The 19,202-nt window shown below is 44.4% G+C and overlaps 1 protein-coding gene across 2 annotated transcripts in view; it reads right to left on the minus strand.

Annotated features, from left to right (window-relative positions):
• Positions 1–280: 280 nt before the first annotated feature.
• Positions 281–19,202, minus strand: part of LOC124055387 (fidgetin-like) — a 33,459-nt gene continuing 14,537 nt past the window's right edge. For both annotated transcript variants that reach the window (XM_046382184.1, XM_046382185.1), the window contains exon 3: positions 281–5,660. In XM_046382184.1, the coding sequence (XP_046238140.1) occupies positions 3,376–5,660 (2,285 nt within the window). In that variant the 3' untranslated portion in view covers positions 281–3,375. The remainder of the gene's footprint in view (positions 5,661–19,202) is intronic.

Raw genomic sequence — 19,202 nt, forward strand, 5'->3', positions numbered from 1 at the left:
TCGCTTGTGAGTGTGTTTTTGACGTCAGTGTTATCAGGTGTGTGTGTGCATGTGTGTGTGCGTGAGTGTGTGTGTGTTATGCCTATAGCTTGGATCTGACAGTGACGGGGAGACACACACACACACACACACACACTCACACACTCTCACACACTCGGCTATGCTGCAGCCTGCGGTTGCACCATCAGCTAAATGTTTTAAGTACAGTCGTCTGAGGTAGACTGCGCAAAACTTCATGGTGTTATTCTCTCCACTTTACTCTTTTTTTCTGCTTTTTTTAAATTTTTCAATGCATTTTTCACAAATGTCTCACATTTGGAAAGATGTAAATCAAATATCACGCGTGTGTGTGTGTGTGTTTTGTAGCCATGAGGTAGAAATGCTTTAAAGAAGAACTTGAGCATCAGTTTAAAGAAAGGTTTCCAAAAAAAAAAAAAAAGAAAAGAAAAAGCTAGATTTAATCACCATGTAGAAAAAGGTCAAGACACAAAAGAAGGACCACAAAACACAACAAACAAACAAGCGTAGCATTGACCGGTGTGTTTCCAGTCGTTTGTTCGTCGGCTGTGGAGAGAGGACGCCTGTGCTGTTGATGTGTGCTCTGAAGTGCATTAGTAGGTTTTTCTGTCTAAAGGGACTCTCTCTCCGGAGGATTTGCTGACAGAAGGAATTCTGGTACAGATTGTTTTGAGGGTGGTTTTCTGACGGACCACTCTGCTTTCCCCTTGTGTTGCCGCCACGCTGCCTGGCTGTCTTTCCTTTCCGTCAATTCTGCTGACGCTCAGCAGTGTCCCCCCCCCCCACATCAGGTGCTGCACTGATGGTGCCTGGACCAGAGATAGCAACACAGAGCAGGCCTGCACATGCAGCATGTATCCTGCTTCAACACTAATATGATAAAACATTGAATAAAACCCAAAAAAAAACAGCAGGGTGTACAATAAAAAAGAGCGATCGTCGGTTCAGATAAATGAAATGTCCTTCAGGATAAATATCAGACAAGACAAAACAAAATAAATCAAGCGCTGCCAGTGGCGTTGATACATTTCAACAAACGATATCACACACAAAATGCTTTAGTGCACGTACATTAAACTATCTGAAGTGCTCCCATGTCACAATAGCAGAGCTTAAGGACAGCGTCTTACACAGTGACGAGGAGGAGACAAAAGTACATTCCAATGCAGTACAATGGGCAACACATAGGGAGGACATTAAGACTTGTGCCAAAATCCCCCCACTCACGTTACAAAGCTTTTCAGTCCACTGAAGTATGTATCCAAATGCATTTAGATCACGTGCTTAGTGCCATCTGTGTACATAGAGTGAAAAATAAAACTGACAATACGTTTAGAGATGATTAAAAAACGGGTTTAAAGTAGTTAGTTTGGGGCGGTCATTTTGGATCAAACAGCTTCCATTAAAATCAGTTTTCTGACTGTGTGTTGATTAAAATGGCATCTTTAGAGTTTTTGTAACTACGTATATGCCTCCTGGTTGGATAACAACACGGCAACTGCAATAATAATATGTATAGCATTATAGAGATGTCAATCAGTAAGAATTTCTATTATCAAATGGCCTTTGACCTCCAGGAAAAATGCAGTAATTTACTCTTGATTTTCTACTTTTCATACTAAATTATAGGCATGTTATGTGCTGGATGAATGACCTTGTGTAATTCAAATTACAACAGCGGCCTCCCATTCCACAGCTAATCCTGTTTAAACACAGTAACAGTGTGAGTGTCAAGGCAACTTTGCAGAATCCATAGTTCCAAGATACCCATCAAATCCAACTTTAAAACTAGGAGGTTATCTGTCATCTTCCCTTGATCGTAGTTTAAGGTTATAAAAACTGATTTTCCTTGAATACAACAGATGAGCTGATAGCCAATACAGCATTTCTGGCTGAAATCAACGGCATACCAAATGACATCAAGTCAAACGTTCAGATCAAGACCCACACAAAGATATACAATAAAATGTCTTTGATATCAATACCATTTAAAGGAATACCGTCATATTTTAGGAAATACACTTATTTATTTTCTTGCTTTCTTTCCGCAGCAGCCCGTTCCATGATATTTTTTTGGCCTTCTGAAAGCCAGGTTAGCGGTCAAGTTAAGGTAACTGGCTACTGGCAAGAGCCTGATATTCCCATAGAGCTCTGGGAGAGAAAGCGAGTAAGTATATTTCCCAAAATGTCAAACAGTGCCTTTAAATTCATTAGACGTGTTTTTAGCATCAGGTTTGTCAGAGAAAACGAGACAAAAATGACTTTTGAATATTTTGCGCAGAAGTTAGCTGACAAACTGATGGAGCCTCCATGCAGCCTGGCCATACAGCCGGAATAACACGATATAAACAACGTTGATTATGGTTGTTTTAATAAATATACAACTCCCACCACCCCAAAACCTGCCCGTCTCTTAAGCCCCAAAATGAAAAAAGCTGGGCAACATGGTTTTAAATGTTTTAAGAGCGATGGAAATAAGCTTCAGGATTGGTCAAGTAGAAACAGGTAACTAATACAGCACCTGCTGTGAGGAAAAAAAAATAAAGTTTTTACTCTCACTATTGATAATGTTCCATAATTCCAGAACATATCTAGTACATTCATTGTCACCTCTTTGCTATTTATCTTAGCCAGTCAAGGTACATCTAACACTGCTTCACTAAATCGCCAAAACACCTTGGATTCTTCTGTCAAATCTTAGTGCTTTTCGTCAAAACATTTTGAGGTACTGTACAATTCACAAACGCTTTCCTGAGTTTTGTTTGTTAGGTTTGTTTGTTTTGCAGACACAGGATCACAAGTTATGAGTGTGAGACAGGGCCCAGACTACTGCCACCCTGATGGATTAATGCTCTTAGCAAGACAATAAAGAATGACTGACCACCACCAATGGCAACTGTCAATCTCTGTTATTCAGACTCAGTGCTGAAGTTTTAAAGCTCTTAATAATCATCAGCTCATGCCATGAATGTAGATTGTGAGGCAAATAAAAAAAAGAAAGAAAATCAGAAAGCACCACTTCAGGCACTTGGATAGCCAACTAAATCTCAAGAACAAGAACATAAAGGTATATACACAGACACTGTGGCGTCTCTTCTGAAGCCAACTTGCTCGCAATGTGTAAACAATGCCTGGCTTTCTGGAGTGTCAAGGATTCAAATGAAAGCTCTTGCTCATTAACTGCAAAACTGCCAGTTGTCTCATCAAACCAGGTCTCTTGGTGCATCTAAACCCTGCTTGTGAGAACTCAGTGGGCTTGTGTTGGCCTTCTGTGTGCCTTTCCCTCCAGCACAATGCTTCTGCCCTGAGGGGAGGAACTGTGGATGCCTCTTTTTCTCAAGGGCGGAATTTATATTTTCACTGGCTGCAGCCGAACATTTTGTTCCACTCAGTGTACGTGTCAATCTCTTTCTGCGATATACTGGCTTGGAATTTACAAAAGACACTCTCCAAGTCCTGGTAGGTGAGGGGTCTGACCTGTCCTCTGGGCATCATACCCGTCATGTCCATGCCCTGTGCAGAGACATGTAACAGACCAACGAGAGCCTCCTGGCAGAGTCTGGCCAGGTCCAGTCCAGAGAAACCCTCCGTACGCTGGACCAACAGCGCCAGATCCTCCTCGCTCAAGCAGTATTTGTGCTGAGATTGAGCCAAGAGCTGGTTCACGATCTGGTGTCGGGCTGTGCTGTCTGGCAAGGGTACGAGGACCCTCCTAGCAAAGTACCTGCGCAGCCCTTCGTCCATGTCCTGGGGTCTGCTTGTGGAGCAAACCACCAACACTTGGTTGCCTCCGTCCTCGCCTGAGCCCAAGAGAAGCGAGTCCAACTGGGCTAGTAGCTCTCCTTTCAGGCGATTGATGGGACTCTCTTCACTGATATGGGCTGACAGCAACATGTCCACCTCGCTAATGAACAGTACTGAGGGCTGCCGGCAGCGTGCCACCAGGAAGGACGCTCGGATAATTTTTTCTCCATCTGCCAGCCACTTTGTGGCCAATGTTGAACCACTGAGCTGGAGAAATGGTGCACCCAGCTGGCTGGCCAGGCAGCGACCCAGCAACGTCCTGCCACTGCCTCTCGGACCAAACAGCAGCACACAACGTGGGGCTGGTCCCAAACTGCTGAACATGTCTGGCCGCAGAATGGGCCACAGGACCTCCTCCTTCAGGGTCGCCTTGGCCATTTCTAGTCCTGCAATGTCACTCCAATCCACCGGGGGCCCTTGCTGAACGATTTCAGAGGTAACCATGTCAAGGAGGTGAGGGTCACTAGTTTTTAGCTGCTCTTCGGCAGGCCGGGAGGAGGAAGTGGATGAGGAGGAGGTAGGCCCTGGCGCTGAGTGAGAGAGGTGTAGACGGTGATCATCAGCACCTTGCTCACTGAGGGAAGGGGAGGTGAAGCTGACAAGGGAATCTGCTGAGCGGGAACCCCCCAGGGTGGAGGACACATAGGATGGTGGAGTCAGTGGTCCACCTGTTGCCTGGCTGCTATACTTCCTCTGCTGCTGCTCTGAGGACATTGCGGACTGCTTCTGAGGATTAAAAGGTAAAGATGACTTTTCAGCACTTCTGTCAAATCCACCACCACCACCATTGTTGCTGGAGCCTCCGTTTGCATTACTGCTGTCTGTTATTCTGTACATGGGGCTCTCAGCCGAGCTCCGAGCCTGGCCATAGCCAAAGTTACCATAAGCGGAGTCTATCTCTCCTTGGCCTGTCATGTAGAAGGCTTTCCTCTTCAGTGAGTTGGAGGAGCTACTGTTTAGAGGAGTGGGGGCAATTGGGGTCAGGTTGTGGCTCTGGTATGGGTATCCAGGTAAAGAAGAAGAGGGGGGAAGGGGTGTAGGTGCAGCGATGCCTGAGGGAAGGTATGAAGAAGGAGGGGGTGCTCCCCCAGGGCTGTATCCTGGCCCAACTGAGCTCTGAGCTGGGTAGCCTGCTGGGGGGTAATTATAACTAGACAAGTTGGGGGAGCCTCCGTTGTAAGCTGGGACTAAAGTGGGGTGGGAGGGCGGTGGAGGTGGCGGCTGCAGGAGCCCAGAGCTGTGCAGTGGTGAAGGGAGTGCTGGGGCGGGGGCAGACTGGGAGCTGTAACTACTGTGCAGATAGGAGCTGCTGTATGCAGGGCCGTATTCCTGAGAGGGCATGGAGGAGGAGTGGAGGGCGGTGGCAGAGTGGCTCCCACAGCTGCTGCTGGAGTAGCTGGGCTCACTCAGGGTGCTGGAGGCAAGACCTGGGGAGCTGCACATGCCAGATACTACCTCTGAAGCTGCAGCTACCCCTCCCTTTCTGACAGAAACCCCCTCTGGGATGCAGCTCATGGGATAGACGCCATCCTGCCAGGGTTCTGATTCACCTTTCCGGCCGTTCATCACCCCTGGGATCCCGGGGGCCTCAGAATAGGTGCCTGGCATCTCCAGAATGCCGGAATACTTCTCAGCATACTTCTTGAGTAGGTTGGAGGCCGTCAGAGCTGAGATGTCGTCATTGGCCCAGGCGTACTGGTAAGTGGCTGAGCGCTGCAGGTGGCCAGGTACGGCCCGGTAGGCCTCAGCCTTGTGGGCTGGCGAGCGCGTAGTGGAGGAGATGTCGAAATGCTGTTCGGCCCACTGGCTGTGCTCTGGGGTCCACTGCATCTTTAAGCCTGAAGAAAAGAGAGAGAGACAACATATGTGAGCATACTGACATGCTGAAATAATTTTAGCAGTGATTAAAATGACAACACCTTCACATTGCCTGGAATAGAGGGTGATCAATTAAAAAGGTGACATTCTCCTGGCAGCTGTTTGGGTGTGGCACCTTTTTTGAATCTATTTCTCTTCCTGATACATATCAAGAGAGGGTTTTGAGTCCGACTAAACATGAAATGTTAATTTCCACAGATCATAGAAACGACAGGAGTGTGTGCCTGCAGGTATAGTGTGGTACAGAGGGATGGTGGGATGGCTGGTTACGGCAGCCTAATGCACCCCGGCCAGACCAATAAGACAGAGGCATTGAGGGTCACTCTATAATCCCCGGCTCATCTGAGGTGGCTGGAGATGGGTTTGAAAATGCGCCTCGCCGAGTGCCACAAAGCAACACACATACACACCCATACACATCTACCCCCCTCTGCTCATGGTGCTTTCATCGAACACACACACAAACCTTTGCTCAGGCACATAGGCATTTAAAAAAAAAAAAAAGCAAAAAAAAAAAAAAACTATCTATGCCTGCACTCAGGCGTGCTGACGTGCACACACACACACACACACACACACACACAAACACACACATCCACTGACCCAGACGGACAAACACAAGCACGCACACAGTAGCTGTAGCGAGCAATGAATTACAACACATTGTGTCTCAAGCTTAGTTCCTGTCTGCACAGCTCCACCTTGACCTCTCTCTCTGCCGTTCTCTTTACCTTTCTGTCTGCCTCTCTTCTTTATGCCTCCCTGCCGCCTTGTCTTTCCTCGCAGTCTTTCCTCTTTGCTTTTTTTTGTCGTCCATTTTCCACCACCCCTCCTGCTAGATCCTTCTTTATTTCTCCTCACCTCCTTTTATTCTGACTCCATCTATTTCGATATATATCTCTCCTTTTCATTCCCTTTCTGCTCTTTCTTCGCAGCCACCCCTCCTCTTATTTACTCCCTCTGTGCCTGCTTCACCTCCTCCCCTCCCTCCCTCCTTACTCCATCTCATCTCAGACACACTCACCTGGCTCTCCCCTTTATTGCCTCAGGAGGCTGGAGAGCCACTGTTTCCTTTAATCCCAGCCAATGCCATCTGCAAACACTGACAGTCACACAGCGACTCCATCGTTGTCTCACTATCAAAGCCGTGGCGCTATCAAAGGCTGGACGGGGCGTAATCACAGCAGCCGCACAGCAGATTGAACCCCGTTTGATTTGACTTAGTGCACACAAATAAAGGATAATATCGGTGTCATTTAGGCTGCTTCCTCTGACTTATTGACTGGCAGGGGTTGCATGTAGCAATCCACAGTTGGGGGTCTGGTGAGCAATGCGTGCTTCAGAAATGGTTTATGTGTGTTTTTGTGCTCTTCTGAGTAAAGCAGGCATGCACAATAAAATCCATTCACAGACAAGCAAATGTTCCCTTCCTCCCATCCATTTATGCTACTGCAAATACAAACATGCACAAAAAAAGAAGAAGAAGCACACAAGCACAAACGCATACACGTTCACACTCTCTTGCTCTCTTTTCTGAGGCCTTGTGCTTGTTTGGTAACAACACAGAGAGGGGAGGGGGGGGGGGGGGGGGGGGGGGGAACCCCAGACTCCTATTTCTTCTCTGATTCTCCTCTCAAGCCATCTCTCGGCAGACGCCAGTGGCTAATTAGCAGAATGGCGATCTGCTAATTGTGTTAATTTACAACATTTTAGCCGAGGGGAGTCTAGCAGGGGCTGGCAAGCCTGTCACCCTCCCAGTGTAGTGAGCAGAGAACGCCTCAGACAAAGAGCTGAGCGGGGGAAAGTTTTGTATTAGCTGGGAGGCTCCTTTAATATAGAGAATATTAAGTGGAGGCAGCATTATAAAAGGGCAGTATTTCAAGGAGAAATTACAAAGTTGAGAAAACTGGGCAAAATAAGAGAAAATTGGGCTTTATGCCAAACACAACAGCAGCCTGCTTTGTATACACCACTGTATTGTTGTTGTTATGTACCTTTTAATATTGGTAATACATTGTACATGTCAGACATGTCCTGTCCATTCAAGCTGGGGGGGGGGGGGTATATTCTATTTTATTACTATTAATTTTTATAATGTGTAGTTATGATCACTGTAAATATTGTGTCAAATGTATGCCTCTAATTATGACATAGATCGTACCAGAAAATGTCACCCCCCCCCATATTGTTTACTTGCCGGATGAATCAGTTTTCAACAGCAGGTCTGCATGCACAAAGCACTCTGTTGTGCTGGAGGAGATGTAGGTGACAGCTTAACGGTGTGCTGCTGAAGTGGTTAGCAGAACATCAATCCCTTTTTCAAACGGGTGAAAATTAAATACCATAGATGGTCACTGCAGTCGAGACAAAGGGGACCCAGGAGGTGAACCTGGTCGGATTCCTTTTGGAGTCTTGCACACATTCAGATAGGCAAAAATTAATAATAATTAACAAATAATATCAGTTTTGAGCTGCTGAACCATGTCATGGAAGCAGTGTAAATAAAACCTTTTAACAGCCTTTAGAAGTTGTTTTGTTCTCAGGATTGTGTTCTGTATAGGTCTGATCTGAAACCAGTCGAAATGCTGGCTTGGCACAAGACATCTTTATTATCTCTACACGAGCTCTTCAGCATTAACAGATAACAGAGCTGAGGAGAAAGTGGAAGACATGTGATACTAAAGCCAGATTCAGCCATGTCTTCAGCCATCACTATACGTCTCCTCCAGCTAATCCACAGTCCACCCCCCATCTGATTCAGGAGCTTCAGTTACTCGACGTCTTTTCGCTAACGTCTAGTGTTGGACATTTGCAGATGCACAGGCTGATCCTTCCACTGGCTGACAGCCCAGCTTAACTATGAAGCAATTAATGGCAACAATTTATTGTGGCTATCATTAAATCCCATATTTACTGAACACCCATTTATCAATTTCAACACAAATGCTAATAGCATACATTATAAAATACTATGCTAGCACACAAATATGAACAAATTATCGCCTTTGAACGATGAGGAATATTCAAAATAAGGTTTATTTTCCACATTTATACCAATCAGAGATTTTTGGGGGTAAAATCATCAGGCTGGATGCTGAATTAGCCTCGCACCCGTAAACACTCAGATCTGTTTCTGCAGTCTGGTTATTCAGCTTTATGTGAATGTAAAAGTTCCAGATAATCCCACATTTAATCTCAAAATCGTTGAAAAATAAGTCTGTCAATGCAGCAAGGTCATTTTTGTATGCGGGTCCTCAGTGACATGCAGCCGGGCTTTTGAAGAGAGCATTAAAGCTGCTGAATGAACGAGCCTGTTTAGGCTTCAACTTAAGTGCCGATGCTCTGATAGAAATAGACGGATAGATAGATTGAAATAAAAAGAAGTGAGGGTGGCAATGGAGAATGGCGAGGGAGATGAGCAGGGACAGAGGAGGCACTCTCTGGAGAAAAACACAAAATAAAACAAGCCTTGTGAACCACACACACACACACACTCTCCTCTCCACATAGTTTGACACTCCATCAAACTCTGATATGTCCTCCATTTAAAGAAACATGAATCTTTCTAATTCCATCATTAATAAAGATAACATATATAAAAGAGTGTGTCAGACTCCATCAGGGCTTTCATCTCCTCTATAATGAGGTTAATGTAGAGACGCAGTGATTACCCCAGCAATGCAAATGAAGGCCAAATGATAACTTGCACTATTTAAATAAGGTAATAGCGATTACTCTACGTTATTCAAATGAGGACAGATGCTTTGAACTGAGCACTTTGAACTCGTTGCTCCTTCACCAAAACATATGAAAGAGACGGAGGACGATTGACTTTGGAATCGTTCAGTGTGTATCCTCTAACTCAACGTGATGTAAACCAAGGGCAATGAGTGAAGCAAAGTCACTTAATGTGGTGGTGCAGGATGGGTGGGGTCAGACTGGAAAAATGTTCAAGGTAGCTGGACTTATTCAGTCCTTTCCTCACTCTGACAGACCCTGTAAGTCACTGAATAGCCCTTAAAATCCTTGTCAAACAACAACTCAAAATCAACACAAATATCCATCACAGTGTTTTCTGTGGCTTTTCATAAAATTATTGAGGACTTTAAATGCCACACATTAATTTTCAGAAACTTTCAAGGCCCTTATAATGTTTCAAACATGAAGACATACTGTCATTTGTGGAGCTCAATTTGCCTGAGCTTAAATGTTGAAATGAGTGCATTTTGACTGTAACAGCCCTCGTCAGGGTTACCTGATTACATGCACAGTCTCGTAAGGAGCTTTCCATTCATTAGTTCCCTTCTGATTACAGCACCTCGATGGAAGCTTTGCAGCACATAACCTTATTTGATTTTCTCCACAATCTTTCGAGGCTCTTTAAGGCCTGAGGGAGATTTGCAAAGCATTTGGATGGACACATGCAGCAGCGTGTGCGAGTTGAAAAGCAAGGGATGCGAGTGTGTGTGTGTGCGTGTGTGTTTGTGATGCAGAGAGACGGGAAAAGAGGGAGGGAGAGCTAGAGATCGTGCACTCAGCTGAAACAACATCCAACAGAAATCTTCTCCACCTTCTGAAGCGTCAAGTCTGCCAGCACTTTTTTTCCCTCCCTCCTTCAGCCTCCACATAGAGAAGCCTAATCATTCTCATTACACTCAGCGTCCATCTGCATCAACAGAGCTGCCTATTACTGTGCATGTGTGTATGTGCAGTAAACAGCTCTTTAGAGAGAGCTAATGAGCTCTTTTAAGTCTGTCCGCTGTGTGATTCTGCAAGCGGGGTGTCAGAGCAAACTGCCCATTTTGGTAACGTCATAATTAAGCCGTGTGTGTGCGCGCGTGGAAAAGAGATGCCGGCACACATGTTGACATCTACATTCGTATGCACACACGCAGTCTGAGAGGAGACAAACAAACGTGTGTGTGCCCTTCTTTGTCTTTGTCCTGACAATGAAGACCTTCAAACACAAACCATCATGTCGTATTTTTATAAAAATCTGTCTCCCATTCAGGAGGAGAAGGAAAAGGAGGAGGAGGAGGAGGTGCATGGCAAACGATAACTTCATCAGGAGAGACCTGTTTTCACACACCACCGGGGAAATCTAACCAGCCAGTTATTCAAATCCTTATCAAATATACCACAGGGCATCTTTTAACCTCTAAATCGCTGCACGTACAAACCGGATGTTCTGTGTATGTGGCTACTGTTTTATGAGTGTGTACATATATATATATATGTATGTGTGTGTGTGTGTGTGTATTCTCATGCATGTGTGTTTGACAACCTCCGGACCACCTTGTTAATGAGTCCACCACACTGTGACTAAGCCACGGGCTACGCTGTATTGGCACACAACCTACTGTAGAGTCAAATAATGTGATTAGGTCCTCCAAAAGGCAATTAATTATGAAATTAGTCATGAGCTGGTGTCATACGCACAACGACACACACACACACACACACACCAACACACACACATCACAATCAAAACTCACTCCCTGTGTCTCTAATGCATCCTCTCCTCTGAAGTACCCAAAACGAAAAAGGTTAAATTATCCACAACCTTTATTTGAGTGAAAACTACACACCATGAATTTAAAAAAAGCAAAAGTGTTTTAACAGATCGACTAAATTCTCCCGTCCCGAGTGACAGACAAAAAAAAAACTGTTCTCCACACCAGACTTTTCCTCTGAAAATAACCAACAAGCCTGAATCCAAGTCTTTGAAGGAGGCTATTCAAGCTCAGCCGCAGCTTACCATTACAACGACTAGTCTGTCGCAAAGCAACGACAACAACAACAACAACAACAGATAAGGGAGTAAACAGAGCGAGTTCAAAGTCTAGACAGCGAGCAGTGACCGGGAGAGATGAGCTGTCACTAACTCAAAGACGGTGAGGGGGAGGGAGAGTTCGCTGTAAAGATGACAGCTCGGAGCTGCAATATAAGGATATTTGACAAATGACAGCATCTTTAAAAAAATCAAATATTCATTGTAATCTGTGATCTTTGACCTCGTGATAAGTTTCGCAGCTTTGGACCATCAAACTTTGAAATCAGTGTCTCTTTGTGGAGCGGAAATTCAGCTTTGAGAAACAGGCTCCACTGTGGTATGAAAATGTTGAGACTTCAGGAACATGAGAGTATATTTAATAATGACTCTAAATTTAGCTCGCAGAAGAAATCAGACTTAACCGCCATAAATCTCCTACTAAATTCCAGAGGCATATCATTGTCGCCTCTGCCTGCTGGTATCAGATCTTCCTTAGAGCTGTATAAATTGACACTGTCTAAATTTCCTTTTACTAGACAGACTATTGAATGGGTGGGTTAAATGGCTAGGGCGCCGTTAAACAAATGCTCCGGATCAAGGAAATTGTGCGTGGCTTCTTTTGTCATTCAGAGAGGAAATTGAGAGATATTCGGCGGGGGCTTGGAGCCGCTAACGCGTGGCATTCATCTATAATGCACTCGGCCTGTCCGTCAGCTACTCCATTTCCTGTGACTAGCACAGCGTGCCTAATCACCCGGCTCGACGCGGGGTTCCTTCCTCAAAGACAGCCCACACGCACACACACACACACACAAACACAGTAATACACACGGTCACACATGCAGGACACACTAAGGCGCACAGAAACATCAGGCCCGCTGAGGCAAACGGATCATTCGTATCTGGCGAACAAAACATCTGTAAAGACTCTCACCACTGCTGTGCGAGCAAACATCATCAGAGAGGGAAAGAAAAGAGACATACGTGACTGAATGTCACACATCCGTGTTGATGGAAGTGAAGTGTGATCAGTAACTCACATGTTGTGGCTACCGTCATCAAACGAGAAAAATCAAGATTAACCGAAAAAGTGTGAAATGTTAAATAACATTAACGGTTGAGGTTACACTCGAGGGGAAGAAACTGCAACCAGATGGATTTTTCACACTTATGCAACCTATTATATAAAACGTATTCCTGATCTTTACAGCATTGATAAAAAAACTCAATAAAATTCCCACTAACATGGATTTTACTAAAGGTTTTAAAGTCCAATGGCTTTGTTAGGTTAATAACTCTTCTAACTAATCTACAGATATTGAAAAATGATTTATAACCTTAACTTACCAGTATTAAAAACATATAAACTCCATACGTTATAAATCAACAAATCATCTATTAACTCTTACTACTGATCAGTATCAGTAATGTGTAATAAGAATTAATAAACAATCCATTCAATCCAACTTGAATGGATTTCTGACTTTACTGAAGAATTGGAAGTTGTTATCGATAGCTCAACTTCTACAATCATTTATTAACTGATTGATAAAGTAGTTATTAATGTTACAAAGATTTTAACAGCTAACTTAATGAAAGGTGCCTTATTAAAGATTATCACTGGCTGACATAAGTTAATAAATGATTCATTATGTTATATTACTGATCTACAAATCACTAACAAACTATTCACTGACTTGTAAAAGCCAGTTGTAACATACACAGCATTAATGAGAGTACTTTATTATGTATAAATACTTCCTAAAAATCTTAGAAATCTATTCATATTACTAATTAATATTAGTAATTCAAATTACTGATATTAACATTAATAAAGCATTTACTAACTTAACCACCATTAGTAACAACGTAAAACCTCAATCAGGCACACTTCAAGGGATTTTATTTTGCTGTAAATATTAATCCTAATGTTTAAGAAACAATGTTTGATACATCTTATAAGAACCATTTTTCAGCTCATGTGCCAACACAAGCTGAATTAACAGACACTAAAAGTAGGGTTTGGCTGAGCTCACTGCTCAAGAACAAAGTGAATCAGTTCCACCTGTGCTGGTGTCAGTTAAAAGCTACGCTGTCAATACCTGACAGCAGGAAGAGTCGCACATCTGCATTCCCCACAAACAGGCCGCTGCTGATGTGCTTCTACCTGAGGGGAAGTCAACAGGATCTCTCAGAGTGGCCCCGAGGTTAACATGGGGCCACATGCTATCGATACTCCTCTGAAGCCCAGATCCATACCTGTGAACCACCACTACTTTGTTTACCTGTGTGTTTAGTAATTAAAATAGATTTCTGAGAGAAGGCCTAATCCTTTCAGAAATGACATCGATCCTGCCACCAATGCAAACAGAGCTGTGGTGTAACTTTTCTGCCTCCATACAAGCAGCGACGAGGACGCTCTCACCCCCCACCACCACCTAGACAGAAACTTTGGAAAGTCCTCGACACGAAGGACGTCATTTAGGGCCGAGCCGGGAGGGGGGAGTGTGTGTGTGTGTGTGTGTGTAGGGTGGGGAGGGTGGTGCAGCAGGGGGGTGGCAGGTGGAGATAATAGAGAGGAAGCCTCTAACCTCATCTAAAGCTGTCTGTCTTCGTAAATAAAATGAGATAATTATTGAGTGAACAACATTATACGCCGACGACACACTCTTTCTTCTTCCCCCCTCCTGCCGGCGCAGTTGTAAATCTCAACAAACACGGTGCTTTTGGACATTAAGTGCTCACTAAGCACAGTGGATGCATCATATTTCAAGAGCAGGCGTTGTGTGGGTGAGGAGCTGGGGAAAATGGAGTGTAATGGTTATCCATTATCTTATACGGCAACGGCGGCGATGATCATTTTCAAGTGACTCATTTCTGGAAGTACCTATCTATTGGCCACTTCGAGAGAAGACTTTGATGGCTAATCCAAAACAACTATTCAGAGGTCATTTACCGCAGCAGCACGGAGACACTCTGCACAAGAGAACGCTCCAGCCTCCCTCATTATTCAAATACAATCCTCGGGAAGATCCACATCACAAACAGCGGCGCCGCAGCCCCGGAGTGGGCGATTACCTACACAGCATACTCCGGTCCAGAGTGGAAACATTAACAATGCATCAACAAATGAATGTATCACAAACCAAGTAAGAGTTTTAAAAGCGCAGAAGAGATATTTGTCATGGGAATTAAATTGTGATACTGAAGTGTATTAACATATCAGAGATCCCACTTGGCAGTCAATAAAATCGGCATACAAGTCGTGTCTGTGAGATAACTTTCGTTCTATTCAGCCTTATTATTTTATTCTGCAGAGGTAAATGTATTTTTAGAAGTGTAGGTGCGATGTTTGTTTGTGTGTGGTCCCGGCTCCACATGAATGGTTACTTAACACCACACTGATTTCCCCTCAGCAGTTAGAGAAAAACCAGCCGATGCTCAATGATGCATCACTGTGTTTGTTGCCGCCAGGCTGTGTGTATGTGTGTGCATATGTCTGTGAGTGAGTGTGTGTGTGTGTGTGTGTGTGTGTGTGCGTGTTATCATCATTGGCACGTAGACAGACAGCCCAGGAGTGACTGCCGGAGTGTCACCATCTGTGGATGCATTATGTCTGTCTGCACTGGGCTGTGTATGCCTGTGTGTGTGTGTTCATGTGTGTGTGCGGGAGGTTCGTGTGTGTGTGTGTCGGGGAGGGGGCTCAGTCAGACTGGACCACAGCTCCATAGTTTGCTGCTTCTGACAACAGCGGGCCAACTCAGTGCCAACTTCACTACAAAAACCAGCCATTTTAAAAAGACGACTTTCCAAATTTTAAACTAATGTTTTTAAAATGTTTATTTGTCTTCTAGATAAGTAAAGCATTGCGCCAAAGGCTGAGAAAACTGAATATATTATTAAAAAGTCTGTTCTGAAACAACACAAATCTCCCTAATTATAGTTATAAATAATTTAATAATTTAATTTCTTCACCAGGTCCAATTTAAAAAAAGCAAGATTTTAAGGCATTCATTATGTCAAACGACTCTTTAATTTGAGTTTTTGCAGTGCACGAAACACTTGGCAAAGGAGTGAGATTAGAGTTCAGCAGCAGTTGGTGGAGATTAAGACCCGCTGTGAGGAGCGCACGTGCGAGGGTGTGTGTGCATGTGTGTGTGGGGTGTGTGTGGATTACTGAAGAGGCCCTGGCTGGGATAACCTCTACCCCCAGCCTGTGAACTCGCAGGATCCTTCAGCGCGCATGTTTGAAGTGTCAAATCCTGCACACTACATATAGATTCTGGCAAGATCTGCCAACTTACACCTTCTCTGTCACAATAAATAGGAAAATATGAAGTAGTCTCTCAGATTGTTTCTCAGCACTGTGCTTTATATCATTTCAAGGCTAGAATAAACTCAGGAAGGAGAGAGGAGGTTAAAGGTCATGCTTTCATGTATATAAAAAGTAATGTCATTATACAATATCTCTGCTAACAATGAGTTGGGAATGAACTTTAGAGTCATTCATCTTAATGCCACAGAGTATACAGGACGTGGTGCTGGACGACAGGACAGGTGGGAGGGTCGGGAGGACGGGAGGACGCATCCCTCGAGGTCATGGAGTTAGATTCAAACTTGCCTTGAGCTCCAGGACGCCACCACCCACCATCACGCGTACTGTATACCTGTAGGTGCTCAGGGCTCAGGTATGACAGCGGCAAGGTACAACAGGTACACAAACACGAGGCGGTGAAGCCTGCGCGCATCTTCAAATCCACTGTGGCTCGCATTATGCTGAAATTCACACAGGTTGTCTAAACAGTCAAACAGCGGATCAATACGCCCATCGATCGGTGGCATTGAGACTGAACTGGTCGTGTCGAGGGGGCAGGAGATTCTCACTAGAGCTCTCTGCAGGCTGCTGGTTGGAGGAAGCACACACACACACACACACACACGCACACACACACACTAATGTATATATACATACAGACTGTACAGCTCAGGGTCCGGTGTTGTACAAACTGTAGACTGCAAATATTTGTGAAAGCACGCATACAGATACACGGACACACACACATTCTCCTCTTCCTCCACGCATACACGCCTCTCTACCCACTCAAACAGAAACCGCAGGCTTCCTTGGGACACAAACTACCTCCACACCAACACATCAGCGTCCGCCTCATACGAGCACATTCAGGTCCTGTCTGTTCGAGTCAGAGCAGTCTGCCGGCAGTTTGTCTCAAAGTGAGGGCATCCAGTCAGCTTCAGCAGCTGAATATCAAGCTGGCTGCCGCCGCGTCTCCTTGCGCTCAACTGACACAGTCGATAGCTCTGCATTATTCATGGGGACGGCGGGGGCCGATGAGATGGCCTCTCACTGAGGGCTGGATTTCAACGCTCCCAAACTTTACAGGGGATGGCGGACGCGTGACACCTTCAACAACTGCTTATCGTCAGCGAAAATGACATCGTGAGGCACGAGAAAGGGCACGGAACTTTAAAGGGGAGGCTCGCGGAGGGATTTGTAAGCAAATTCAAAGGCAAATTTGTTGGTTTTCAATGAGACTGTAAGTTTGACATGATAGCTTGAAGAGCCCTTTCACAAACAAGCGTAGGTGCCTTTTAAATAAAACGTAACAGAGACAAATAAAGTACATATTCTGACTCTCCTGTCAGCTCCTCTAGTTCACCATCAAGTCAATACACGCAGATCACAAAGTTAACATGAGAACCTGAAACGTCTAATAAAAAGAAGACAAATCATAATTTCAAATGTTGCTCATCCATGTTTGCTGATTTCCACTACACAGACTAAAGACATCAATTAGCTAAACTGCATCCATTCAAATAAAAAAAAAAAGAAGAAAAAAGAAAGAAAGAAGACGGTTATTTGGAGCAAATCAAACAAGAGAACCAGAGGCAATAAAACACGTCAGGCTGCTTGATATCAGATCTCGGAGGAGAAATTTGATGGGCACCGATGAGCAGAAGGCATCTCAGGAGAATTGGACAGAGGAGAGATTTAATGTGATCATAGGGGACGCTCATCTTTCAGGGAACGGGGTAATAATGAGCAATCAATAACGTCCTTAACAGAGTTAGAGCGAGTGGCTGACAGCAGATGTAAGGCTCCGGCTAACAGGCTACGTCTGATCTCACATTACCACGCTGGATCTGGATTTAACGTGCGCGTACGAGCACGGCAGGCAGGCAAGCGTGCAGCATGTACGTACATGCACGGACACCAGCATATGGACCAACACGCACCAACGTATGGACACACACACTCCCTGCTCCTTCTGCAGGCCTGTTTTTCTCCGTCACCCACACACATGCACACCATCTCTCTCTCCTCAGGTGACATCCACCAGCATTGTGTCATTGTCTATCGATCAATAGCTGTAATCACATTCACAGGCGATGAACGCGGCTGCGGGCTCTGCGCTGCGAGCACAGCCTTCTCAGTTGATCTGCCGGCTGCTGATTTCACGGGCAAAAATGACAGCCGCCGCTGGCAGATTCTATCAGCCGCGCTCGCGACGTAACACACGCAAAACACGTACAGTGTTTACGTATAGAGTGAACCTAAAGCCGTGTGCTCTGCCAGCCACCGTCCAGGCTCTCAGGGTGGCCACGCCTGCAAGTGACACACACACACAGCCTGTCACGTTGGGATTATTGATAACAATAAAGGCTGGCTGTGCTGCTACATGCGAGGCCGACCTGTTTCACTCTGAGACAACCGTCCAGAGGAGATTAGGATGGCTAAGTCCATCTCTTCCTTTAAGTCCCTGCTTAAAAGACACTTTTACAGTCGAGCCTTCCTGCGATCCTCCGTCTTACCTTCACACACCGTTTGTTTTATTGTTTTAATTTGTACTGTTATGCTTTATTACTGTGTATATGTTTCATTGCTGCTATATTATTTTATTGATGGTGCTGTTGATTTCCTGTGATTAACACACTCATGATTGTTTTTATCCTGTAAATCACCTTATAAACCTTGTTTTGGATATCTATAAACGTCATTATTATTATTATTATCATACATCTTACATAATATTTTTGTACGACAGGTTGTAATAAATAAAATACTATTTCCACATGTTCTGTTCAAAACATTACTGACACACAGTGACTTTTTATTTGAAATCAGACCTTTCACAGAACAATGGAAAACATTTAACATCTTTTCTATCATGATCTGTTTACATTCAAGATTCTCAGTGTATAAGCCTTGGACTCCAGTTCACCGCCTCTCTGACCCACTGCACAAAGGTTTTTATGTTACACATTCAGATTATTAGATAATAGGTTCCTAAGTTGTTGCTGTTTTATATGTTTTAATCACAGTATGCAGCTCAGGAAAGCGAGTGGCCACTTTAAAGAGCAGCGTTTTGAACTATTGGCTAAACGTTCTCAGATGTCATGAACAGAACCAGAAAGACAATGGACGTCAATTCATCGAGTTTTTGTTAAAGTTGGCCCATGTCACCATTCAGGTCATTCAAATATTTTTACATTACAACACTGCTGATAAAAACGTCAAATGTTTGATAAAAATCTGGGCATTCCTTTCCCGAAATGTGATCTGGTAGCAGTTTGTTGCTGTTGGCTAGTCCGTGAACAGCATCCGTCAACACTAAATGTCCACAATTTCTAACCTCAAATAACATTTTAGTTTGACAACACTGCAGCTAAACCTCTGCCACCAGCACTATTGTTAAGATGTTTGTACTTT

Source organism: Scatophagus argus, chromosome 24, assembly GCF_020382885.2.
Source record: "Scatophagus argus isolate fScaArg1 chromosome 24, fScaArg1.pri, whole genome shotgun sequence".
NCBI classification, from domain to species: Eukaryota; Metazoa; Chordata; class Actinopteri; family Scatophagidae; genus Scatophagus; species Scatophagus argus.